The sequence below is a fragment of the Heterodontus francisci genome, chromosome 2 (assembly GCF_036365525.1).
Source record: "Heterodontus francisci isolate sHetFra1 chromosome 2, sHetFra1.hap1, whole genome shotgun sequence".
NCBI classification, from domain to species: Eukaryota; Metazoa; Chordata; class Chondrichthyes; order Heterodontiformes; family Heterodontidae; genus Heterodontus; species Heterodontus francisci.
The window spans coordinates 196,457,088-196,484,775 of NC_090372.1; the positions used below are offsets into that span (position 1 = coordinate 196,457,088).

A 27,688-nucleotide genomic window follows, 5' to 3' on the forward strand; every position below is an offset into this window, starting at 1 on the left:
TGGAAGTTGTTAAAGAAAGTAATTGTTATTATAAGTGCACAGATTATAAAAGAGTTTTAATTTTTTTTTGCCCTCCCCTCTGGATTTTTCACCAGAACTACTCTCTCCAGACTTCATTATAACCTTGATCCAGACATGGGTGTAAGAGCTGAATATTGGGAGATATGCGAGTAACTACCCTTGATCAAGTGGATAGTGCCGAAGGATGTTGTAGGGTACAGAGGGACATAGATAGGCTGCAGAGCTGGGCTGAGAGATGGCAAATGGAGTTTAATGCGGAAAAGTGTGAGGTGATTCACTTTGGAAGGAGTAACAGGAATGCAGAGTACTGGGCTAATGGGAAGATTCTTGGTAGTGTAGATGAACAGAGAGATCTTGGTGTCCAGGTGCATAAATCCCTGAAGGTTGCTAACCAGGTTAATAGGGCTGTTAAGAAGGCATATGGTGTGTTAGCTTTTATTAGTAGGGGGGTCGAGTTTCGGAGCCACGAGGTCATGCTGCAGCTGTACAAAACTCTGGTGAGACCGCACCTGGAGTATTGCGTGCAGTTCTGGTCACCGTATTATAGGAAGGATGTGGAAGCTGTGGAAAGGGTGCAGAGGAGATTTACTAGGATGTTGCCTGGTATGGAGGGAAGGTCTTACGAGGAAAGGCTGAGGGACTTGAGGTTGTTTTCGTTGGAGAGAAGGAGGAGGAGAGGTGACTTAATAGAGACATATAAGATAATCAGAGGGTTAGATAGGGTGGATAGTGAGCGTCTTTTTCCTCGGATGGTGATGGCAAACACGAGGGGACATAGCTTCAAGTTGAGGGGTGATAGATATAGGACAGATGTGAGAGGTAGTTTCTTTACTCAGAGAGTAGTAAGGGCGTGGAAAGCCCTGCCTGCAGCAGTAGTAGATTCGCCAACTTTAAGGGCATTTAAGTGGACATTGGATAGACATATGGATGAAAATGGAATAGTGTAGGTCAGATGGTTTCACAGGTCGGCGCAACATCGAGGGCCGAAGGGCCTGTACTGCGCTGTAATGTTCTAATTCAAGGCTGCATTCAATCTAGTATGGCCAAGGAACTGTAACAAAACTGAGGCCTAAAGGTGAAGGGGAAACCTTGCATTAGCTGGAGGCATACCCAACACAATTATTGTTTTTTTTGGAAGTCAGTCATCACAGCCTCAGGACATTTTTACAGCAGATCCTCTGGGAGACATGATTGACCTACTGATATTAGCTATTTCATCAGTGACCTTCCCGCTGTCATAAAGATAGGAATGGCGCTGTTTACTGACTGCTCCAGAGTGTTTAATTCCATTTCAACTCCTCCATTAATGAATCATCCCACGATAGCTTGTAGTCGGACCTGGACCACTCTACTGCTGGCTGTGTTGCAGATTTCTCAGCTTCCATGGACTGCCAAGGGTCAGTACTGAGGTTAGTTGGCAGCCATGGCTCATTGGTAGCACTCTTCTTTCTGAGTCAGCAGGTCATGGATTTACACTGTACTCCAGACTTGAGCACATAATGACTGAGGCAGTGCCGCACTCTGAGAAGATATCTTTCAGATGAGATATTAAACCCATCTGTCCCTCAGGTGTTTGTAAAAGATACCATGACACTTTTCGAAAAAGAGTAGGGGAGTTCTCCTGGTGCCCTGACCAACTTTTATCCCTTAAGCAACTTCACTGAAACAGATTATTTGGCTATTTATGACATTACTGTGTGTGGGACCTTGCTGTGCATAAATCGGCTGTTGCGTTTCTGTAAATTACAATCGTGACTACACTTCAAAACACACTTAATCGCTGTAAAAGGTTTTGGGATGTCCTGAGGTTGTGAAAAGCTTGATATAAATATAAGTTCTGGAAAATGGAATACAGAGTCTGGGAGGCAGTCCATGTTTGAAGGCGGCTCCTGATTATAAAAATTGACCTCTCTGTTGATGAACACTGTCTCTGAAAGCTTTTTTTAAGCATTAAAGCCTGAAAATGTAAAGATTTTGACACAATCAAGTCCTCTATCTGTGTATGATTTTTAAGTGCTGAAATAAGAAATGTTGCAACTTAGTGAGTTATCTGGTTAGGAGTCCTAGGAAGCATTTCTATTCTCGAAGAAAGTTGAATGAGGGCATTGCTCTGAATTAAATGGAGAAGATTGATGTATTAGTGACTATGTATGTGATCTATACCATTGAAATTTACACAAAACTCAGAACATTTAAAATGGACATTATGAACTTTGACTTGGATCCTGAAATAATTCCACACCCTTCTGGGCAAAGGGCTTAAGTCATAGTTTATGCAGTAGAGGGAAGTTCTTGCCTTTCATCCCTCAATTTCCTTCATGAAAGGGGTTTGATATATCAAACACTCTTTTGACATCAGTATGTAATCTTAATCATTTTCTGCATAAGATCCTGCCTTTGAATTTAAGATTTGAGTTTTTTTAAATAACTTTCATCATTGAAGGATACATGGGTTGCAGTCCTGGTCTTGGTCAATAGCCTAGGTGAGTTCCAGGGCTGTGGAATTAAAACACCTGCCATGTTATCAGGCCTGAGGATGGGATATTCTTTCATCCTTATTTGGAATTTCAACTCATGCTTAATACTCACACTTGTATCAGAAGACCATAATTTCTCACGTAGTTCTGACAGTGGAGGTGGGTAAAGGAAAATCCACAGAGCAGACATCAAAAAGGCCAAATATCTTTGGAAAACGTCTGATTTTTGTGTCTGTGAGATCAGAATACTTGTTTCCCATTTCTAACTCTTTGCATTGGTTTATTGATGCTACACAGAATTATATTGATGAATGGATTGTATGGCTCATTATCGAAACATGGAGTGTAGAAGTCCTCAATATATTAAAGGGCATAATGCTAAAGCATTAACAACTTGGGTTAATTTTCAACAGTTAGGTTGCAGGATATTTATAATGCAGTGAGCAGTAACCACAGTTTCAATGGTTTAGTGCCTGAAGTTGCTATTGAGAAAGAGCTGCAGTTATATTTAGGAATATAAGCACAGGAATAAGCCATTCAGTCCCTTGCGTTTGTTTTCACCATTCAATTGGTTCTGTATTTTAACTTAATTTCTCCACTGTTACGGCTGAGTCAGGAGGAGTGCATTGTTAATTTAGTCCCACAGGTCACAACATATTTAAATTTTCCCACTTAGCGAAACAATCAATCAGATACTCTATTTGTCCCCAGAATAAAGCACCAACCAGGTTTCTTTAATAAGCAACCAAATTATCCGTTTATTATAAACCAAGTCTTAACCAATAATAAAGTAAACATGCAAATTGAAATATTAAAGCCCCTTATTTTTATCCTAGCCCTCACACATGCGCTCACATATCCAACTGGTTAACCGGGGAAAAAAGGGATTTTTGTTTATAGCTGTTTGGAAGAAAAAGGAATTTAAAAAAAAAACCTGTATTGAAAAGAGGTTATGGAAGTCCATTGTTCTGGCGAGGTGTCCCATAGGCGAATAGGTGGCTGCCACTAGGAATCTTCTGGGAACAGTTCTTTCCAGGCGATGTTGATGAACAGTCTGGGTAGACTTTCAAAGATATTCAGCACAGAAGGCTTCACATAGGTCTTACATCAGGTGTGCAGCAACAAAGGTTTCAATTCATCACAGATTCGATGCAAAGTTCTTTCAGACATTCTGCAAACATTCCGGATTTCTTCAAATACAGGAGGCAACAGTACAACTTCATACAGGATTTGCTTTTCAAGAGCAGGGATTCTTCAAAGGGAGGTAACGGTTGTCTGGATTTTCTTCTGATCTCCTGGCAAACTCCAACTGCCTCTTTTTATCCCCAAACCTGCTGGCTTTTTATTTTTAACAGTTCAAAATGAAACTAACTGTTCAGCAGCAATCCTGTGACAGCCATAGATTGTGGTCTGTCATTTCCTTGTAAACATCTGCCCCTTCAAATTAGAACACAACCCCCTGCTGGGTTCTTTGCAAACATGTGTCTTCCGGCAAAAACTTGTTTACTGGTCAACCTTCTGTTGACCTTCATTTTTTTAAAAAAAACACCCACAAAGTTCAGGAATCTCCAGGTGATTCAATGTCCAAAATACAACTATTATTTCTTAAAACATTTTTTACAAAGAAAAACAGAAGCGCTCGCATAACACCACCTTTTCTACAGATCCCTAATACCCTTACTGAACAAAAATCTATCAACCTCACTTTTGAAAATTTCAATTGACTGAACCTTACCAGTTTTTTGGGGAAGAGAGTTCCAGATTTCCACTACCCTTTGTGTGACATCACCTCTGAACAGGTCCAGTCTAATTTTGAGGTTATATGCCCCTTGTTGACTATTTGCTATAATCTATTTCAGGAATTCTCAAGTGAATTCTATCACTTCCTAAAAGGTATTATTGTGTATCCAAAGAGTGATTAATGACAAAGAAAAATAATTCTTCATTGTGAGGTACAGAATACTTTTTTTGGAATAAAGTACTTTGCTTGGTCAGTTCAGGGACCTGTTACTACATGAAAGGCGCTATATAAATACAAGTTGTTGTTTGAATTGGAAGCAAATGGTATTTGAGCCCCTTTTAATGGATCAAAGAAGAATTTTCCAGAGTTTTTTTCCCCTAAATTAGCCTTACATCTTTGCTCTTTTTGCTTCTTTCAGCAGATTGCATAATTGGGCGAATAGGTTGATGATGCATGACAGCTGCATGATGTCCTACTCCTAGATGGTCTTTTCCTGTCCATTTATTTGTATGTTCAATTGTCTCCAAATCAAACTACTGGAAATCTAGAGTTTTTATTTGTTTATTTTCTCCCCCTCTGCCCAAGTTTGTAAAGGGGTACTGCAGGAACCTAATGAGCTAAAACCCCATGTTATATTAAGAGACTACTGGTAAACTTCTTGTTCAGCAAGGTCACCCTCCCTACCCATTTGGGTTTTCGTTTGCAGGGATACCTTGAGTGGGAAGAATCCTATCTCTCAGTGATTGTATCTGAACAGGTAGAACAGTTGATAAAGCAGGCAGGCTGGTCAGTTATCAATAGTGCCCTGGAGAACTGTGGCTCTGCCTGGTTTCAGGTACCAGGTTGTCTAGCTGTGACCATGGTTTATATGGATGTTAAACAGAGGCCCTATCTGAAATTCCTTCATCAGGCATATTGTCTTGGAGCTCAAAAGAAACATTTTACCTCCCCTCACCCTCCTCACCTAGGTGATGTCATTAGACAACCAACAGGCAAAGCTTTGTGCCCACTTTTGGTGAACAGCAGGTTACCAGGAGCCCCTTGCAAACAGGATGGTGAGCAGAAAGACCTACGTAGATGCAGAGAGGCTTTCCCCAGGCTGCAGAGTCTCGAACTTGGGGTCATCGTCTCAGGATAAGAGAGTTGGCCATTCGGAACTGAGATGAGGAGAAATTTCTTCACTCAGGTGGTTGTGAATCTTGGGAATTCTGTACCCCATAGGACTGTGAAAACTCAGTCAAATGAGTATATTTAAAAGTGAGATCAATAGATTTTTGGACATGAAGGGAATTCAGGGATATGGGGATAGAGCAGGAAAGTGGAGTCGATGTAGAAAAATAGGCCAGAATTTGGTAGGAAGAAGAGAGAAGCAAAAAAAAATTTAAATGATGAAGGACTGGGAAATGTTGGTATTCAGAAGGTCCTGGGTGCCCTTGTATACAAATTTCAAACTTAACATGCCAGTACATTAAGCAATAAAGGGAAATGACATGTTAGCTTTTATTACAAAAGGATTGGAATATAAGAGTTAGAAAGTCTTACTCCAGTTATATAGGGTCTTGGTGAGACCACACCTGGAATACTGCATGCAGTTTTGGTTCTCCTTACTTAAGGAAGGTTGTACTTCCCTTAGGTGGGAGTGCATCAAATGTTCACTCCTGGGATGAGGGGATTGCCCTATAAAGAGAGATTGACTAGGCTAGGTCTGTATCCCCTAGAGCTTAGAAGAATATGATCTCATTGAAACATATAAAATACTTAAGGAGTTCGACAGGGTATATGCTGGGAGGATGTTTACCCCAGCTGGGCAATGTAGAACTAGAGATCACAGTCTCAGAATAAGGGATTGGCCGTTTAGGACTGTGCTGGGGGAAAAATTTCTTCACTCAAAGGGCTGTGAATCTTTGGAATTCTGTACCCCAGGGAGTTGTGGATGCTCAGTCATTGAGAATATTCAGGACAGAGGTCGATAGATTTTTGGGTACTAAGAATTAAGGAATATGGTGATAGTGTGGGAAGGTGGAGTTGAGGTAGATCAGCTGTGATCTTGTTGAATGGAGGAACGGACTTGAAGGGCTGAATGACCCTATTTCTTATTTTCTTATGTAAAATGGGAATAGCACAGGCACACACCAAACCTCTTCAAATGGTATACTACTGCAGATATGATATGTGTACAGCTTGAAGATAAAATCTCTTCATTTTAACTCATTTTATTAAACTCCATACAAGGTTGTTGCATGTGGTCAGTGTATTTACAAACAGATTGTGGCATTAGGAAAAAAAATTAGAGGAGGAGGGTAGTGCTGAATTTTAAATGATGAGCTATGAAAACTTCTGAGGAAAACCTGTTTTCATGGGATGGAAGAAGTCAGGGAAAGAAATATGAAGGTTTTTAAACTGAAATATTGTCATTGACTCCATATGGAGATGTTCTTTCTGTTGGATAAGGAAAGGTGAATTATGAGACCAAATTCAAAACTGTAAATATTGTGAGCTGCACATATTTTAACTAGTGACTACTTAATACTTGACTTTTAGGAATAGATTGCGAATAAGATCATGATCACACATAAAAGACTGACTTGCATTTATATAACGCCTTTCATGACCACTGGACATCCCAAAGTGCTTTACAGCCAATAAATTACTTTTCAAAGTGAAGCCATTGTTGTAATGTAGAGTCTCACTATCAGTAATGTGAATACCCTCTGCACTAGGTGTGAGAAAAGCGAACTCATTCTTATAAATATATTTATGTTTGACAATATGTTGCAGCAGTACTTTTTTTGCTTTGGGGGGGGGGGGAAAGTAGGACAGATACCTGATTCAAATGGGATGAAAAAGATACGAGTTTAAAAGATGAAATAGTGTTCAGATTCCTGAATGTGAATGGATAAACAGGACAAGAACGATGGTCTGAATACCTTTTCTGAGTTGATACCAGAGCGAAGGAGCTTTAGTTTCGTGGTGAAACCGAGGAGCAGAGAAAGTTAAGATTGTTTGATGGCAGTGTTCAAAGTTATGAAGAGTTCTGATAAGGTAAATAGATTACTGAGTGTGTAACTAGTGGGCATAAAATTAAGCTAATCAGTTTTAGAAATAAGTTAGGACGTTTTTTTCTTTTTACATCGAGGTTATTGGGACGTGTAATCATCTACCAGAAACAGTGGATGAAGCAGAATCCATAATGCCCTGTAAAAGGGAAGTGATAAACTGTTTGAAGGAGGAAACATTGAAAGCACAAAGAGAAAGGAATGAAACTAAATAGATAGGTCTTCCTGAGAACTGCACAGGTGTGATGGATTGAATAGCCTCTTTCCATGCTGTAAAATTCTGATACCTTGTACTTTAGAATCTGTAGTACGGCGATGTAAGTGGGTATCTATATCCGTAGTTTCAATTTGTTAGTATTTTAAAAAATCTTTTTAATACAATGAATCAAAATGATATTTTTTTAAAGAATGTGCCTTTTTTTCTCTTCAGTATGTACACCAGTTGGTCTCTCCAGAATGTTCACTGTAATGGGACAGTTGCTAGTAAAGCCTACAGTAAGTAATGAAAGCTTTCACTGCAGTATACAGTAAGTAGTTCTGCCGTAATATGCTTCTGATAAACGGAAAGTCTTTCATAGTTGAGCTGGCTATGTATACACTATTTATAAGAATATGTGTGAAGCAATTTTGTTGGTACCGCAACTAGGTTCCTTCTGGCCTCAGGAAGGATACTAAGCTTGAGTGCTCCTGTCACGTTTTGTAATGTGCTTTAGTCAGAACCACGAACCAGATTTGTGAGGAAGCTTCAAAATTTAGAAGGGGCTCAGATTGATTGTGTAATACATAAAATATTACTGTATCCAAGGGCAATTTGGCTGGCACTTTGCAAAGTCATGAATCTATATAAAATTAAAAAAAACTTGTTTCTCTATTTTAGCAGTCTTATTGGCCAGTAGTAGTGTTATGTTTGCAGCAAACTTATTGGTGTGTGGTAAATGCACGGTGATCGGATTGTTCTATTATTGATATGTGGTACTTCACTGGAATTCATTTAAACAAAAAATACTGCCTAAACCATAGACAAAACTGATCAAATCCCAGTTTTCCAACATTCCAGCAGCCATGACAGCTCTCCATTTTATCTCTCCTCTCCCAGCCCGGCTTTAATGACTAATACCACCCAGCCTTCTTACTCTTGCTTCCCAACATTCCCTGCAACATGGACTTGCCTGTTCTGTCTTGGGTCTTGCAATGCACTTGCCCCTTGCAATGCACTTGCCCCTTAACCTCTTCTCATTGCTTCCATGACCTCCATAACCACAACAATGTACAAGTGTGGTGACCATGATTGTTTGTAACTTTCTCCAGGCTGGCATTCTCTGCCTCACTCCTGGTCCACTGTATTTTAGCTTCATTCCTTTTCCTCTCTCTACTGTTGAGCCTGTGACTTTCCAGGTACATGAGTGCTGCTGCTCTATGATTATGCTTAGTCTGGCCTGTTGCTTGCTGTTCATCCTGCCTCCATTCTGTCCTCTGTTTGTACCCTTTGTACCTCACTCCTGTGGCCTCCTTTCATTCTAGTTCTGTCTTTTACACCTTACCAGAGCCCTCTGCTGCTAGTGTCTTTGATATTAAAGAGCGATGGCTACTGGGTGACATACAATGGGAAATAAACCTTCACATGTCTAGTGTAATGTGGTTAAATGTGCAACAGATGAATGTTTAGAAATTAGTCAGTTTAAATTGAAATTGAAGCAGAGGAAAATTAAAAGGAAAAGATAACTGCTTAAAAAAGAATATTATAAGTTATGCAAAGGAAGCATTAGACTAGGTCTTCATTTAATGAAGAACATAGGTACATCCTAATATATATTTTCCTCGCCACAACAATGCTTCAATTCTAGTGCTATTCTACTGGTTTAATGGAAGGGTTATCAGAGTTCTGGGTCTGTAACAGTAACATTTTACAACATGGATCATTGGGACAACTGAATCGCAATACAAGGCTGGTTAATTACCAGTGTGATGTGGAAAGCTTCAGAGTTGTCATAGACTCATTTATGGCACAGAAGGAGGCCATTTGGCCCATCGAGTCCATGCCAGCTCTCCACGGAGCTATGCAGTCAGTCCCACTCCCCCGCTTGATTCCTGAAGCCCTGCAAGCCTATTTCCTTCAAATGGCCATCCACTTTCCCCTTGAAGTCATTGCTTGTCTCCGTTTCCACCACCCTTGTGGCCAGCGAGTTCCATGGCATTACCACCCAATGCATAAAAAAGTTCTTCCTCATATTCGCATATCTTGCCCAAAACCTTCTATTTGTGCCCCCTAATCCTTGTACCATTTGTTAATGGTAACAGTTTTTCCTTATCTAACTAATCTAAGCCTATCATAATCTTGTATACTTCTATTAAATCCCTTAATTTCCTTTGTTCTAAGAAGAACAACCCCAGTTTTTCCAATCTAACCTTCCAACTAATATCCCCTATCATTAGTTTCATGGTACCATTACTGAGACTAGCTTTCAATTCCAGATTTTTAATTAATTGAATTTATTGAGGTTAAATTGAGGCAGGATTTGAACCCATGTCCGCAGGGAATTAACCTGGGCCTCTGGATTACTAATCCAGTGACATTACCACTATGCAACCATCTCCCCGACTTGTTTTCTGTCCTTAAGCCAATTTTTTATCCAGTTGGACACTGACCTCCTATTCCATGAGCCTCAATTTTGTTAACCAGCCTTTTATGTGGTGCCTTATTGAATGCTTTCTTAAGATCCAAATAAAAAATATCCACCGCATTCCCTTCTTCAACCTTCTCTGTTAATGTATCAAAAAATTCAATTGGATTAGTCAAGCATGATCTGCCTTTTACAAATCGTGCTGGCTGTCCTTAATTAACTTAAACCTCTCCAAGTGTGTGTTGATTTTTTCCCCCTGATTATTGTTCCTAAAACCGTACACACCACTGATGTTAAACTCACTGGCCTGTAGTTGTTAGGACTGTCCTTAACACCCTTTCTTGAATAAGCGTGTCACATTTGCCACTCTCCACTCCGCTGGCACCTCTCCCATATCCAGGGAAGATTGGAAGATTATGGAAAGCCCTTCCGCTATCTCTATCCCCACTTCCTTTAACAACCTGGGACACAAGCCATCCGGACCAGGTGATTTATGTACCCTAAGCATAGCCAGACTTTTAGTACCTCCCCCTCTCGGGTTTACCCTATCCATTGTCACTATCTCCACCTCTACTGATATTTTGTCAGATTCTACTTCCTTAGTGAACACTGATATACAGTACTCATTAAGTATATAGATGTATAGGATTTAGGAATGGAGATCAGTATAAAGAAAATCAAAGCATTTTTGTCTCTGGTTATAAAAAACCACATGGAATGCCAATTTTGAGTGCAAGGTTATGAATTGGTTTTAATTCACACCCGCTGAATTTAAAAGAATAAAAATTTAATGCAAATTGGTGAGTTGTGAAATTGTTGAAATAGGAGATGTGGTGAAAACTAAGGACAATCTTTCTTATACATTATCAGGCCCTGCCCGTTGAATCCTTTTAGTCATTTGATTTATAAGTACCTATGTGTATGAAGTATGCTTAGAGGTCCTACCTTTTTTGTAGTCCAGTTTCTAAGGCCAGAATTGTTCTTTGAATTGTATTAGCTAGTTAATTTATCTTTTAGTTCCTATGCTGCAGTTTCATGAAAATATAAACCGTAATCAAAGAGCTGGGCATCATTATAGAATCATGGAATGATACAGAAGAGGACCATTCAGCCACCAAGCCTGTGCCACTTCTTTAAAAGAGCTGCCCAATTTATCCCGTAATTCTGCTCTTTCCCTGTAGCCCTGCAAATTTTCCCCCTTTGAGTATATGTTCTGTTCCTTTTTGAAAATATTGAATTGCTTCCACCACCCTTTCAGACTGTGCATTCAGATCATCATAACTCGCTGCTTGGATTTCTTTCTCCCCTCATGTCGTGTCTGTTTTTTTTGCCAACTACCTGGCATACTGTCCCCTATTTACTGACCCTTCTGCCATTGGAACCAGCTTCTCCTTATTTACTCCATTAAAACCTTTCATCATTTTGAACTCCTCTTCAAATCTTTCATAACTTTTTTTTCTCTCAGGAGAACAGCCCCAGTTTCTCTAGTCTCTCTGCGCAACTGAAGATTTTCATTCCTGGTGCCATTCTAGTAAATCTCCTCTTCATCTTCTCTAAGATATTGGTATGTGTAAAAGCTAGACCCAAGCTTGCTGGCGATGCTGCCAAGGAGCATTGTGTAGATAAGGAAAAAGACGGGGTTGAGGATAGATTCTCAGGGATCCCTGGAGGTGACAGAAGAGATAAAATTGCTGGAGATGTACTACCAGCAGTCAGATAGGTCGGAATAGAATAGTGCATCGGGAGTCTCATGTTGCTAGGTGAGTGAGGATAGTAATATTTGCCTTTTGTAAAATCTTCAGATGGTAGCAGCACATCTATGCAATCATATTGATGTAACGAAGATACAGGTCTAACTAATCCAGCTTGTAATTGGGATATATACAATATAACATGTGTTCAAATATTAGAATTTGTAAACTTGCCTCGCAGAAGACTTATAAAGAAACAACACTTGTCCAGAGAAGAATAATCTTTGCCCGAATGTAAAAGCATTTGCTTCCTGCAATACGTGTAAAAAAAATCCAGTGTTACATATTTTACCTATTATGATGCAAGATGTTTTGCACTAATTTTATGAACTTGATCACTGGGATCAGCTGGAAAATCCAATACTGCTATAGCTGATGCTTTAACTTATCCAAACTGTCACACTTAAGTTTCCACGATCTGAATGTAATTTAACTAGCAAATTTACTGATAATAGATAATTATCAATTATTGATGATTTTTTGATTGCATCACTCCTTTGATGGATCAGAAAGCTACTTATGATAACAAAGACAAATAAACACACATCAGTATGGTAAAAGCAGCTTGCACTGTTCATCTATGAAACGTGGTCTGATATGAAAGCATAACCATGGGTAAATTGAGGATAGAGCACAAATGAGAGCTTGAAAAACAGGCATTTGAGTCATGGGCCATATGACAGAAAGAAATTGTGAATTCTAAAATGCACAGAAAGGATGCAAAAAAGAGAGCTTAGAAAACATGAAACAAGACTGTAGGACAGCATAAACATAAATAGAAAACACTTTTATAAGCTCATAGGTAAAATGAGAGTGGAAGAAACTTAGAAATGTAGGGCGCATCTTGTACTTGAAAGTTTGGGAATGACAGAAATGGCTGATAAGTATTTACCAATTTTTTAGAGGAATGTGAAAGAGCTGCTAGTGGAAATTAATATTCAACAGAAAGAATCTATAACTATTTAAAACCTTATGAGGTCATCACATCCCAGGGCACTCTAAACTGGTTAAATTTTACTAAAATACGGTTTGCATCCATGCCCACATTCACACAACAGCCGCACCCACACACAAATAGATTACAGAGGGAAAAACAGTGTTGGGAGGTTGGAGTAGAGTCTGTAATAAATGGGATTTAAATACAGTTCAGTAGTCCCAGAATGCTTAGTTGAAATTGTAGTCCTGAAGTCCCCGCTGGGCCATATGCACGATTCGGACCTGCTTCTCAGGTTCCGGAAGGCAGAAGACCACCTATAATCTTCCTCAGCCCCTAGTTGCTGGCTGTGCTGGTCTGTGCATTTGAGGCTTTAAAGGTTTCAGCCGAGGCTTCACTGGATCTCTACTGGAGAGAGAGGGAGAGCTGTTCCCTTGATGACTTTCAGTTACGGTCTGCTTTCTCAGTCACAACTCTCAAACTCTGAATTGCACGAGCAGTCACATGATATAACCACCTCTTTGTGTTTTTAAGATTCTTCTGGAATTTTCTTTGAAATTCAAGGCTCTCCCCTCAGGCTGCCCAGACAGACTTGGTGGGAGGGTTGGCTCTTTCTAAGTTAATGGGTGTCGATGGCTTTTGATGACCCCATTTGTGAAGTTATGTCAGGTAATTGAATCAAAGAGCACCCCATTGTTCTGGCTAGGCTGAGTCCAACATGTTTGTCTTTAGTCTGCTCTGTTACTGATTCATGTGCAAATTGATGTGGCCATCTTGGCTGCTAGCTTTTCTGTGTAAAAAGTTATTTGTAAGTTTTCGGTCAAGGTCTCGGGCAAAGTTCCCCTCAATTAATATTTTCCATTTTTCATGCGGGGTTTTCATAGCATGAAGAAAGGCTGGAACAATTGGGGCTTTATTCCATTTCATGATAGAAGGTGGCAGATCTAATTGAGGATTTCAAACTTGGGGACGGTTTTGAGAGGATAGATTGTAAAAGATTATTTCCACAGTTGACAAAATGGCAACGAGTTGCGGACGCAGGATAATCACTGAAGGGAAAATTATAAGATTTTTTTTCATGTTAAAGGTTAGAAGCATATGACCATTGAGAGAAATCAGTTTAAAGAGAATTGAATAAATATTTGAAAAGAAAGAATACAAAAGATACAAGGAAAGGACAGGCAACTGGGATCAGATAATTCCAGTTCAAGAACTTTTAACAGCGCAGGCACAAGGCCCCTTTCTGTGCTTTTGATACAATGATTCAGCAGAACTAATTTTCTGTGATTTTTTTTTAAACTGTTGTCATACATTGAAGTGTTTTAATTGATCTATTAAATTGTCAGATCCTGGAAGACCTGGATGAACAAATCTACTGCATCGGTCTGCAGGAAGAAGCGCTTATAAGGAGGTTAAATGGTATGCGGAACCTACTGGTAATTTTTTTTCACATTCTGATAGTTAAATGTGGTTGATGGAAAAGATGCAATGAGAATGCAGATGATTCATTGAAATGATAAACTGTATGAGGCTCTCTGTTTTCAGTAACAGTCTGATTTAGGTGAGAAACATTAGACTGGGATTAATAGTTGCCATTCCAGTACAAAAGAACAGAATGTACAATCAATTTCTATCCCTTCCTTTATTTAATAGTTAATTTTTAGTGCTTCTCTCAAGGTTGTAAGAAAGACTTTCTCAACTTACTGCTGCTGCTGTTTGTTAGCATTTTAAATATGAGAAGTGAGGAAGAGATGGAAATATATTGTTGGGCTATTTGTGTTTTGTTGGAATAGGTCTAATTGAAAATAGTTGAGCTATTAATAGAAATTATTGGAGTGTTGGTAAGCTATCACACACAGTTTGAATGAGTGTAAAAAAAAAATGAATTATTATAAAGATGATTTTCAGAACAATAAAGGCCATGATTAGCTAGTTCCACCTCATTGAATATGGTGCCCACATTGTGTGAGGATGCAAGGAGTTTTATCTTTCCTGCTCTTGTCAGGACAAGGAATTTTTTGCAGAACTACTCTCCATCCTGGGACTATGGATGTGGCATTTGGGGCCTCTGTCTCCTCCATCCATGCCTACCTCCTGATGTGGTGGAGCCGGTCACTCTTTCCCTGCAACTCATTCAGGAGGGCCTGCAAGCCGCCTTCCAAGAAGTTGAAAGCTCCATTCCTGGTGGTGTTCTCCAATGATTGTCGTCAAAGAGAAGGGAGACTCTCTGGAGAGCAATTTAAATGAATTATTTGAGAGTTGTGTGCTGTTCACTTGCACTCCCCAACAACACAACAACAACTTGCATTTATACAGTGCCTTTAATGTACTAAAACATAACCAGCCACATGCTGAAGTAAAAGTTTTTCTTCAACTTTTATAGTCCCCTACTGTAGCACCTTGAGGCCACGTTGCTTCTGTCCCAATTACGTTTGAACCCTATTGGACAAATGTGGAGAGTTATGGCCATTTTATGCTCAAGCGTATTCTAGTGCGATTGGCAGCAAATTTGAGCATAACTTGTCAATGGCAAAATGGGCATGGGACTTTCTGCATCTATGCTCCAATGTCTAGGTTACACTTATAGAGGAAATTCCAGGTCTCTGCATCCTGAAAAAATCTAAAGTAGTCTTAAAAATAGTGTGTTCTGCAGAGCACAGAAGGCATCCTGAATGGTAGGTTCATAGGTGTAATGGTAATCAGTTCCTGGTTCTTGAGATGCACATCGATAATGCTGGCTGTCTCCCTCAAAAAACACGAATAGATGTAGAGATACAGTACAGTTCTCCCCAACTCTCATTCTGGAAGGTTTTAAGTAATTTAAGCAAAAACATTTCTGGTACAGTAATCTGCAATGACCCTTCAAATTTTCTGGGCCAAAAAATTCTGTTGAATAAAAGGGGTAGCATATTCATTCTGTTTCTTCCTCTCTCTCTCTCTATGCAAAATTAATAGTTTGTGTATCTTCATCTCATAACTTATTTTTATGCTTGTTTGTTATACAAAAGATCCACTGATAAATGTTTTACTTTGGGTGGCTTCATGAGTTCTGCACGTCCTCCACGTATAGATGTATAAAAGACATTGCGAGGCTTTTAGCAGGCTTGTTAAATTTTCCATTATACTCAACTTGTATGTTAGAATCCTGGTACAATCACTGGGTTAAGACCAAGAAACTTTATTATGAAGTCATGCAAGTAACTGGTGTACTGATGCGTAGTGAATACTTTCTATTTAAAGCAAAACAAAAATACAGATCTAACAACTGATGGTAACTAAATGTAGCCTTTTTAGAAACTTAGACCTGATAGAGTTAGACTGATTTGGATTTTTCACCAAGCAAATGAAGATCAACTGATTTTCATAGCTTTGAAAATTTAAGAAGTAATTATAAGGTAGTACTTATCAGTGGATGTTTGATGTCTGTTGGTTACAGTTGGGGTCATTTTCAAAAGATTTTTTCAAGAAAATTCCAGGATACCATATTTTAAATGTTCAGTTATCATTGTCTACTTATATACCTGAGAAGGTGTTATGGCCAGGTGAGACACCCCTCTTGCCCCTTTCCTGGTTTGATTTAACTTTTAAAAGTGTTTTTAGCTTCACCTCAGTGAATCCTTGCTCACTGCTGTCTAATTGTAATTGTAAATGAACCAACCAGACAGGCTTTCTTAGGTTTAAACAAGAAAGAGGTAAGTTTATTAACCTTACCACTCTAACTCAGTTAAAATTTCTAAAATACGCGACACAACCACGCTAGCGTGCGTACGCGATAAACACACACACAAATAGATATGGGGGGCAGTGGGGGAGGGAGAAAGAATTAAAAGGGGAGGTTTGGAATAGTAAATGGAATTCAGTTACTGTCTTTCGGTTTGGATGTAAAGTGTTTGATTGGAGTTGCAGTGTTGCAGTTCTCGCTTGGGCCCAGCACACATTTTCAAACTTGTTTCTCTGGTACCAGAAGGCTGAAGAGGTCCTTTGTCTTGAGGCGTAAGCTGCTTCCCTGGATCCCTGGGACTTTGCTTGAAAGAGTGAGAGACAAGGACCTTCCTTCTCTTTGGTCTTCAAATTGCAGTCTGCCCCAAACCTTTCTGTGTGGCACAATTCAAACAGTTCCCAGTCTGACCAGCAGGTAAGTCATGTGACCAGCTCTTTGTTTGAGACAGCATCATCTGCGAGGGTTGTTGATTCTTCACAGCTTACTAGAAACACTTGGTGGTGGGGTGGATTGATGGCTTTTAGACAGACAAGATGTGGATCATCACTGTTGCCCAGACCAATCTTGTTAATTGAATCAGGGAGCACTTACACTGTCTCTCTCCATTCAACTTCCTCTCGGAATGCAAATGTTCAACCATGTTTTCAGCTGTTAAGCTCTGCGGTCTTTTTAAACAAGTTATGTTCCATGTCCAGTAAAAAGTTCAAGTAGTGTTCCACATGACAAAATTAATATGTTTCCATTTGGCTGGTTTGGTTTCCATCACAAGGCATAATATCAATTCAAGCCTTTTTTATCGCCAAGATGAGGAATATAACAGCAGCGAGGGGGAGCACTGTTTCTACTTTTTGTACCCTCAAGTAGTTTTAGGTGTGACATAGCAGGAATTTCAGGCCTGAAAACAGCTTAATCAAATTTCTCCTCATCTCATTTCAGTAGTATCTGCAGGCACATCATTGCTCTACTCTGTGCACAGCATATACCCCTTCAGCATTACACATAATGAAGAACAAATGTTTTGATGGATTATAGCTAAGAAATAAATATATTAAGAGTGAGTGCAGATTTAATTTTATCTTAACTCGTGAATTCACACACAATCATCTCCATATGCCAAAACTTTCCAGGAAATATGTAAACGTCAGCACTGCATGATTGTTGATCCAATTGGTATGTTTTTCAGCTATTTGTAAAGAATGGTTTTCTAGAAATGAAATCTTGATCAGAATATTTACTGAGAACCTGGAGGGTAACTGTTAAATTTCTTGCCACAATGATCAGAGGTTTGGCCTTTGACCATGACTGTTGTTGAAGTATGTGTGAAGTACCGACAGCAGAGTTTAACTTAACAGTGGGGAGACAAAAGAGGGAAAATCAGATTCTGTTCAACTTGGGCTGTGATGAGCAACACCTTCTGTATATTTGCCTGTTTTATTAACTTTCCTATTACTGGAGAATGGACTAAGATGATTGGTGAGGTCATGAGGGGAGGGAGATAGCAGGAGTTATGAAGAAAGAATATGAGAGCACGTACCAAATATATTTGTGTACCAGTGAAGCCGCAGAACTCTGGGGGAAAAATCGAAGACCCATACATAAAATGCCCCTTTAGTTTCATTAACATCAGAGAACAGGTATTTAGATTTCAATGTATGGTGCCATCACTGTGTACAGATGGGGTCTCTGAGTCAGAGAGAGAGGAAACTAGGCAGCAGATGGGAACAACAAGCAGAAGAAAAGGGAAGGTGAGACCACAAACTGGATTGACGAGCAGTGAATCCAGAATTATCAGAGTAATAAATACTAGGTCATGAGAGTAGAAGAATGCACTCACCAGAGTGAGCTACAGTGCCATCCTGTGACAATGAATCATGTATTGAGATGATCATTTCTCCTGCTCTTGCAACGTCAAACAGTGGCCTAAACTTGTATATGGTGATATACAATAAGCTGTGGTGACTTGATCTTCCACTTGCTTATGAGACATAACATTTTTGACAATTTCAATGTATGTTCAATAGGTTGGACAATAATAGGATTTATCCTGTATGATAGGCATCTCTAATTACAAGAATAGTTTTTCCCCTGCCTGTAGCTATCAGTTCTCCGAGAGTTCAAGAGGCACTGGGTGTGGTGGGATCAAAAATACTTACTTGATCAAAGACATTTAATTTCATTACCTATTCAGTGAAGATGAAAGGTTGTTGTATTTGATGCCAGTTATAATGTTAGGAGTGGACTAATTGGTGTCGATCTGCCAGTTGCCTGGGGGTGTCAGCAATCTAGCCACTTGGATGCTTTCCTATGAGCATCTGAATCTGTGTTTCAGAACTAGGAAGATAACAAAATTCAACTGTTAAGTGATTTTAAATGAACTATACAGTGGTTTCAATTGTGAGCCCACATTAAATATCTGAACAAGCCCAAGCAAGTGAATGCTACAAATTTGTTGGTTGACTGCGTTACTGACGTTTGAGTTTTTGAGCATGTTTGAAAATGATCGGTAATTTTTGAAGTAGGAAATGGTTAGGCTTGACTTATAAAGTCAGGATGTGTGAATTCTAGCACAGATTGAATGTATTCTTAATTCGTGCCAGCAGCAGCCTCTCACTTACTTCATTTTTAAGTCACAATATGTGCATTGATGGAAGCTTACCACAAAGTTTCAGACTTTTCGCCTTCCCTCAACTATCTTTGTTAGATTGGGACTCTTCAAGATCTCATTAGTTCAAGGAAAACCATTGGGGAGTTCTTGACCGCAAAATTTGGTTGTTCTTTTTCTTGGCACTACGGGTGCAGTATCGGTTCCAAAATGTCGTCCATGCCATGTGTACTTCTGGTGCAGGTGTGTCGGGTTTCATAATGGTCATTAAAGCATGTACTGGAAGTGTGCAGAGTTAAGGATCAGGGAAAACCCTAAGGCTTTCTATAGGTATATCAGGAATAAAGGAATGACTAGAGTTAGATTAGGGCCAATCAAGGATAGTAGTGGGAAGTTGTGTGTGGAATCAGAGGAGATAGGGGAAGTGTGAAATGAATATTTTGCGTCAGTATTTACAGTAGAGAAAGAAAATGTTGTCGAGGAGAATACGGAGATTCAGGCTACTAGGCTAGATGGGATTGAGGTTCACAAGGAGGAGGTGTTATCAATTTTGGAAAGTGTGAAAATAGATAAGTCCCCTGGGCCAGATGGGATTTATCCTAGGATTCTCTGGGAAGCCAGGGAGGAGATTGCAGAGCCTTTGTCCTTGATTTTTATGTCGTCATTGTCGACAGGAATAGTGCCGGAAGACTGGAGGAAAGCAAATGTTGTCCCCTTGTTCAAGAAGGGGAGTAGAGACAGCCCTGGTAATTATAGACCTGTGAGCCTTACTTCGGTTGTGGGTAAAATGTTGGAAAAGGTTATAAGAGACAGGATTTATAATCATCTTGAAAAGAATAAGTACATTAGAGATAGTCAGCACGGTTTTGTGAAGGGTAGGTCGTGCCTCACAAACCTTATTGAGTTTTTCGAGAAGGTGACCAAACAGGTGGATGAGGGTAAAGCAGTGGATGTGGTGTATATGGATTTCAGCAAGGCGTTTGATAAGGTTCCCCATGGTAGGCTATTGCAGAAAATATGGAAGCATGGAGTTGAAGGTGATTTAGAGCTTTGGATCAGAAATTGGCTAGCTGAAAGAAGACAGAGGGTGGTGTTTGATGGCAAATGTTCATCCTGGAGTTTAGTTACTAGTGGTGTACCGCAAGGATCTGTTTTGGGGCCACTGCTGTTTGTCATTTTTATAAATGACCTGGAAGAGGGTGTAGAAGGGTGGGTTAGTAAATTTGCGGATGACCCTAAGGTCGGTGGAGTTGTGGATAGTGCCGAAGGATGTTGTAGGGTTCAGAGGGACATAGATAGGCTGCAGAGCTGGGCTGAGAGATGGCAAATGGAGTTTAATGTGGAAAAGTGCGAGGTGATTCACTTTGGAAGTAGTAACAGGAATGCAGAGTACTGGGCTAATGGGAAGATTATTGGTAGTGTAGATGAACAGAGAGATCTTGGTGTCCAAGTGCATAAATCCCTGAAGGTTGCTACCTAGGTTAATAGGGCTGTTAAGAAGGCATATGGTGTGTTAGCTTTTATTAGTAGGGGGATCGAGTTTCGGAGCCACGAGGTCATGCTGCAGCTGTACAAAACTCTGGTGAGACCGCACCTGGAGTATTGTGTGCAGTTCTGGTCACCGCATTATAGGAAGGATGTGGAAGCTATGGAAAGGGTGCAGAGGAGATTTACTAGGATGTTGCCTGGTATGGAGGGAAGGTCTTACGAGGAAAGGCTGAGGAACTTGAGGTTGTTTTCGTTAGAGAGAAGGAGGAGAAGAGGTGACTTAATAGAGACATATAAGATAATCAGAGGGTTAGATAGGGTGGATAGTGAGAGTCTTTTTCCTCGGATGGTGATGGCAAACACGAGGGGACATAGCTTTAAGTTGAGGGGTGATAGATATAGGACAGATGTGAGAGGTAGTTTCTTTACACAGAGAGTAGTAGGGGCGTGGAACGCCCTGCCTGCAACAGTAGTAGACTCGCCAACTTTAAGGGCATTTAAGTGGTCATTGGATAGACATATGGATGAAAATGGAATAGTGTAGGTCAGATGGTTTCACAGGTCGGCGCAACATCGAGGGCCGAAGGGCCTGTACTGCGCTGTAATGTTCTAATTCTAAGAGTAGGTAGATCGTGACATCAGCAGCGTGTAACATTGATATGACTCTAGCGATGCCATTTTCAACCTCAACACTCCAGCTAAGTCTCTATCTTAACCTCACACGACATGCGTTCAGCAGCAGGAAGGATGGTCTCTCTCCCCCCCCACCCCCCCCGTTCAGTGGTATTGAAAGGAATCATCAACTAGAATCTAAGAATTGTTACAGCACAGAAGGAGACCATTTGGCCCATCATGTTTGAGCTGGCTGTCTGAAAGAGCAATTTACCTAGTGCCATTCCCCGCCTTCTCCCCATAGCCCTGCACATTCTTCCTTTTCAGATAACAGTCCCCAATTTCCTATTGAATGCCTCTATTGAACATGGCTCCATCACACTGTCAGGCAGTGCATTCCAGATCCTAACCACTCGCTGCGTAAAAAGTTTTTCCTCATGTCCCTACTGCTTCTTTTGCCAATTACCTTAAAACTGTGCCCTCTTGTTCTTGATCCTTCCACAAATGGAAACAGTTTTCCCCTATCTACTCTGTCCTCCAGACTCCTCATGACTTTGAACTCCTCTATCAAATCTTCTCTTAACCGTTTCTTCTCCAAAGAAAACAGTCCCAACTTCTCCAATCTATCCACTTAACTGAAGTTCTTGAACCTTGGACCCATTCTCGTGAATCTTTTCTGCACTCTCTCCAATGCCTTTCCTAAAGTGTGAGCCCAGAACTGGACATGTTGCTCCAATTGAGGCTGAACCAGTGTTCTATACAAGTTTGCTTTTGTACTCTGTGCCCCTATTAATGAAACCTAGGATGCTGAACGCTCTATTAACCACTCTCTCAACCTATCCTGCCACCTTCAATGATTTATGCACATATACGCCCAGGTCCTTCTGCTCTTGCACTCCCTTTAGAATTGCACCCTTTATATTGTCTCTCTGCGTTCTTCCCAACAAAATGAATCACTTCACACTTTCTCTGCATTAAAGTTCATCTGGCACTTGTCCGCTTATTCCACCAACCTGTTCATGTCCTTTTGAATTCTACACTATCCTACTCACAGTTCACAATGTTTCCAAACATCTGGAAATTGTGCCCAGTACACCAAGGAGTCGGTCATTAATAATTATCAGGAACAGCAAAATTCCTAACACCGACTCTTCAGGGAACTTCACTACAAACCTTCCTTCAATCTGAAAAACATCCTTTAACCAGTACGCTGTTTCCTGTCACTCAGCCAATTTTGTTTCCATGTTGCTACTGTCCCTATTATTGCATGTGCTATAACTTTGCTCATAAGTCTGTTGTGCAGCACTTTATCAAATGCTTTTTCGAAATCCATGTACACCACATCAACAGCATTACCCTGATCAACCTACCACATCATTACCCTAACCTTTCTGTTTAGTTGTTGATTGAGTTCTGCTGGCTGTTGCTGAATAATTTTTAATTTTTTTTATTTTAGAGATACAGCACTGAAACAGGCCCTTCGGCCCACTGAGTCTGTGCCGACCAAGAATCACCCATTTATACTAACCCTACAGTAATCTCATATTCCCTATCACCTACCTACACTAGGGGCAATTTGCAATGGCCAATTTACCTATCACCTGCAAGTCTTTGGCAGTGGGAGGAAACCGGAGCACCTGGTGAAAACCCACGCAGTCACAGGGAGAACTTGCAAACTCCGCACAGGCAGTACCCAGAATTGAACCCGGGTCCCTGGAGCTGTGAGGCTGCGGTGCTGACCACTTCGCCACTGTGAAGTGTTTGGTGGTTTGTACTGCTACTTAAAGTTGGTGAAGTCTGCAGGGAATGATGTGGCACATGGTGAATGGGTTGGTTCTCACTTCAACGGTTCTGCTCAGGCCACTTGCTCCCAGTCTAACCCCCTTGGCCTGCAGCATGAAAGGGGGAATGAGCAGAAGCAACACTGAGGAACACAAGCTGCTCGAAGAGTGAGGAGAAGGAAGAGGCAAGAAGGGCTCTCAGCGAGAGGCCATATCCACCCAGGGTCTTCAGAGAACATTTCTCTGACCTCAGCCTTAGCCAGGAACAGTGTGCACGATGTCTCTAATTCACAAGGAGGTGCTCACTGAAATCTGCCACCTTTTGCAGATAGACCTGCAGCCTCAGAGCAGGATAAGGATGGTGCTGCTAGTGGCTATGAAGGTGACTGGCCATAAATTACTTGGTGTCAGGCTCCTTTTATGCTGGATAAGAGGACCCCTGCAACATCTTGCAGTTTACCATTCAATGCGTTTGTTATGATCTGATGTGAAAGGTGTCTCGGGGTCTTTTGCTGTCTTCACCTGGTCTTATTGTAATTGGGTTTAATTTTAAACACACTGTGTTTAGAGCTCCCCCTTTGTGAATCCTTGTTCACCGCTTTCCAACTATAAGACAAAGAAATGAGCACCAACAGCCAAAGACTTGCAGGTTGATAGGTAAATTGGCCATTGTAAATTGTCCTTAGTGTAGGTAGGTGGTAGGAGAATTGAGGGAAAGTGGGGATGTGGTAGGGAATATGGGATTAATGTAGGATTAGTATAAATGGGTGGTTGATGGTCAGCACAGACTCGGTGGGCTGAAGGGTCTGTTTCAGTGCTGTATTTCTCTAACAGGCTTTCTTAGGAGGTTTAAAGAAGAAAAGTCAAATTTATTAAACTTTAAAGTTAAACTGTAATTCGGTTAACGCCTACGAATACACGCCGCGCCCCACACTAGCCTGCATATGCGATACACACATGCAAATGGAGACTGAAAAGAGAAGAAAAATAAAAATGTTTGAGGCAATCTCTGAAGAGGGGTTTTTACTGTCCATCGAGCTCGCTGTTTTCCTTAATTGTCGATTGATTGTCCTGCTTTTCGTTGGGGCCCAGTATTCTTCTTAAACCTTGTCCACTGTAGGAGACATTTCTCTCTTGGGGTTCATGTGTCTTCAATGGTTCCACAGTTCCGTGAGAAAGAGATGGGAGCAGACAGGAGAGAAGTATTCTCAGTCCAGGAGAAAGAGCTTTCTGCCTTTCAAGCACTCTGTGGCAAGTTCAAATTCAAACAGCCAGTTAGTCATGTGACCTGATGGTGTTGGCCTGACCAGGTGTTCTGTGTATTGGAGAAGCAGGGACTGGATCCTTTATTCCAACACTGTCTGCTCGTATGCACAAAAGGTCGTTCCATTTGAGGGGCCTGGCAGTTCCTTGTGATAGGCCCTCTTTTCTTCCCAGCAGCAATTTTAAGTTTTAATGTTCATGTGGCGAAATAATGTGTGCCTCATTCTTGGCAGGTGGGGGCTTGCATGACACTGTATACAACGTACTTTATGCAAAGAGAGAGGAATACATTGCCTTATTCATTCCAGGGAGAAACAGGCAGAGCGTGCACATGCCTTTGCCAGGATAGCAGGTTTCCCCATGGTGCAGGCTGCCATTGACTGCACACATGTTTTGAGGGACCTGCATGTAAATTAAAAGATGTATCGCAAAGTTATTCGCTCCCTCAATGTGCACTTGGTGTGCGATCATACTCAGAGCATCATGCAGGTCAATGCCCAGTATCCTGTCAGCACTTGTGATTGGAACATTGTAAATAGGAGCATGATTAGGCCATCTGGCCCCTTGAGTCTGCTCTGCCATTCAGCCAGATCATGGCTGATCATCTACCTCAATGCCATTTTCCCACACTATCCCCATATCCCTTGGTATCTTTAATATCTAGAAATCTATCAATCTCTGTCTTGAATATACTCAATGACTGAGCCTCCACAGCCCTCTGGGGTAGAGAATTCCAAAGATTCACCACCCTGTGAGTGAAGAAATTCCTCCTCATCTCAGTCCTAAATGGCCTACCTCCTACTCTGAGACTGTGTCATTTGGTTCTAGACATCCCAGCCAAGGGAATATCCTTACTGCGTCAACCTTGTCGAGCCCTGTAAGAATTTTTGTATGCTTCAATTAGATCACCTCTCATTCTTTTAAACGCTAGAGAATACAGGCCCAGTCTGCTCAATTTCCGCTCATAGGATGATCCCGTGATCCCAGGAATCAGTCTGGTGAATCTTTGTTGCACTCCCTTTATGGCAAGTATATCCTTCCTTAGATAAGGAGACCAAAACTCTACACAATACTGCAGGTGCAGTCTCACCAGGGTTCTACACAATTGCAGCGACTTCTTTACTCCTATACTCAAATACTCTTGCAATAAGGGCCAACATGCCATTTCCCTTTATTCAGCACCAGTCTTCTGTACTGTCAGCTTTTGAGCAACTGCAAGAGTCCAGAGGGTGGTTACTGGGTGACGAGGGCCTTCCGCTGACCCCCTCACTCATCACTCCAGTGTGCAACCCAAGCATATGACAACAGTACTCTACAGAGCGGGTGTCACTGTTCTTAATGGTCTGCTGCATTCTGCACAACCTTGCCATGATGGAGAGCACAGCCCTTTCCATCAGGTGTACAGCGAGCAGCTGAAGAGGAGGAGGAAGGGTTGTGTGTGATTGGCTAATCTGACTTTTGTACCAGTGAACACTACTTCAAGTCCCCCAACTTACCTTCGCTCTGTTACAAACCACATGGCGTCCTCTTGGCCACAATGCTAAAATAAAAACCACTACAAAACAAACATTCCAAGCCAACCTTACCAAGCAAACTACCATCTGTACAAGAGTCAACTGATCACCCTTGTACATTTCCTTAGTGCCTATCTTCCATGTGCCTTTTCCTGTCCTATTGCTCCATTGCTGTGGCACCCCAGTGGCTGGTGGAAGGCTGCTGACTTTCGGACCGGGAGTCTGCAGATGCTGTTGTGGGATGATCTTGCACAGCTGGCCACACTGGCTTTTGGACTACACCACCTCGGTATGGAGGCAGTAGGCTGGGCTGGCTAGCAGGCAGAAGCAAGGGCCGACCCGGAGTGGCAGCAGTGGATGGATGAATTCTGTCTTTTTAAGAGAGGACAGCGGTTTCGTGCTCCACGAAGCCACTGCTGCTCTCTGGAGCGATGCTTCAGCAATCCTAGTAATGTGCTGGAGGACAAATTGCTGGACTGCTGTGAGCACCTCCAACAGGCTATTTTAGATCTAGTATTATGTAATGAGGAAGGGATAATCTTCTTGTAAAAGAACCTTTAGGAATGAGTGACCATAATATGATAGAATTTTACATTATGTTTGAAAGCCAGGGTGTTAAATTTGAACCAAGGAAATTATGAAGGTATGAGGGGTAAATTGGCTGAGGTGGATAGGGAAAATGCATTAAAAGGTATGGCAGTGCATAGGCAATGGATAGTCTTTAAAGAAACATTACTTAGTTTACAGCAACTATACATTCCTTCAAGGCACAAAAATACCAAAAGTAAAGACAGTCAACCTTGAATAAGAAAGGAAGTTAAGGATTGTATAAGATTAAAAGAAAAGGCTTATAAAGTTGCCAGAAATAGTGGTAAACCTGATGATTGGGAGAATTTTAGAATACAGCAAAGGAGGACAAAGAAACTGAAGTGATTTATGACTTTAACCCCTTACAGGGACTAAACCAAATCAAGCGTACATCCCTTTGAATCTCCTTTCATTAAGTTCAAACCAGAAAGATTCTTATCGGCACTTATTTGGGTCTAAAGAACTAAAGAAAAGAAAACTAACAGAGAATATTACCATCTTTCTGATAGCCTATTTTAAAAAATAATTATGGCTAAGTCATAAATATCCCAGATATTATATGGGTCTGGGAAAATCTCTTCAATATGTATCTCTCCACTTGAAGAGAAACAGGGGGTTCTTGTAGTTGTATACAAAATGCTACATGAGACGATTTATTAACTTTTATATATTTATTAAGGAATTGAACATGCATTACACTTTAAGTGGATAAGTATACCACAATATCAAAGATTACTAAGAGATGTAAAACATAATTGTATTTCTAAAATAGAATCCAAAAGTTTAACCATCATATTGTAACAGCAAAATATGTTAGAATATCCATCAAAATTTAAAGTAAACTTTTACCTTAAATTCCCTGAGTAAGCCATAGATTGAAAAGCATTGATGAGAAATTCAATACTTCTAGTTTCAAAAACTCTCATGTTTATACGGTTTCTAAGCTATCAACTGACCTTTTAGCATATAGGTGTTACTTTTCTGTGTGCGTTTTTCTGCTTTTGAGATCGATATATGGTAATATCATTAGCTACCATCCCCACTTATTTGCTGGAAATCCCCTGCTCTTGAAGTTTTGAGCTTTTATCTGGTCAAAATGTTTATAATTGGGTTTACTTGGCATCTGTTTTTATAAGTACCATTTCATTTTGTTATTTTGTTGTACCCCGCTTTTCAGTCAATCAGTCTACATTACCAACACTATCAACTAATTAAGTTTATAGCTACCTTTTACTGACGTTACACAGGATGTTTCAATGTGTTTATCCTCCAATTCCTTGGCAACAGAGATGTTGAAATAGATTTTCCAACTTAAAAGGTATTTCTGGTTCATGTTCTATTCTAACAGGGACCTTAGAAGACCTTGAAATTTTTAACTCTACCTTCTTAAAGGGGAATTTCAGTGAGTCTTGAAAACTGACCATTTATTCAATCTTTGATTCTAAAAGGTATAATATGTTAATTATATCTAAATTATACATAATTAAGCCTATATTTCATCACAAAACAGATAAAGAA

At 40.5% G+C, this 27,688-nt stretch overlaps 1 protein-coding gene across 1 annotated transcript in view; it reads left to right on the forward strand.

Annotated features, from left to right (window-relative positions):
* Positions 1–27,688, forward strand: part of lmbr1 (limb development membrane protein 1) — a 283,776-nt gene that overhangs the window by 160,124 nt on the left and 95,964 nt on the right. Inside the window, exons 8-9 of the mRNA XM_068015009.1 lie at positions 7,726–7,790; positions 13,948–14,020. Of these exons, the coding sequence (XP_067871110.1) occupies positions 7,726–7,790; positions 13,948–14,020 (138 nt within the window). The remainder of the gene's footprint in view (positions 1–7,725; positions 7,791–13,947; positions 14,021–27,688) is intronic.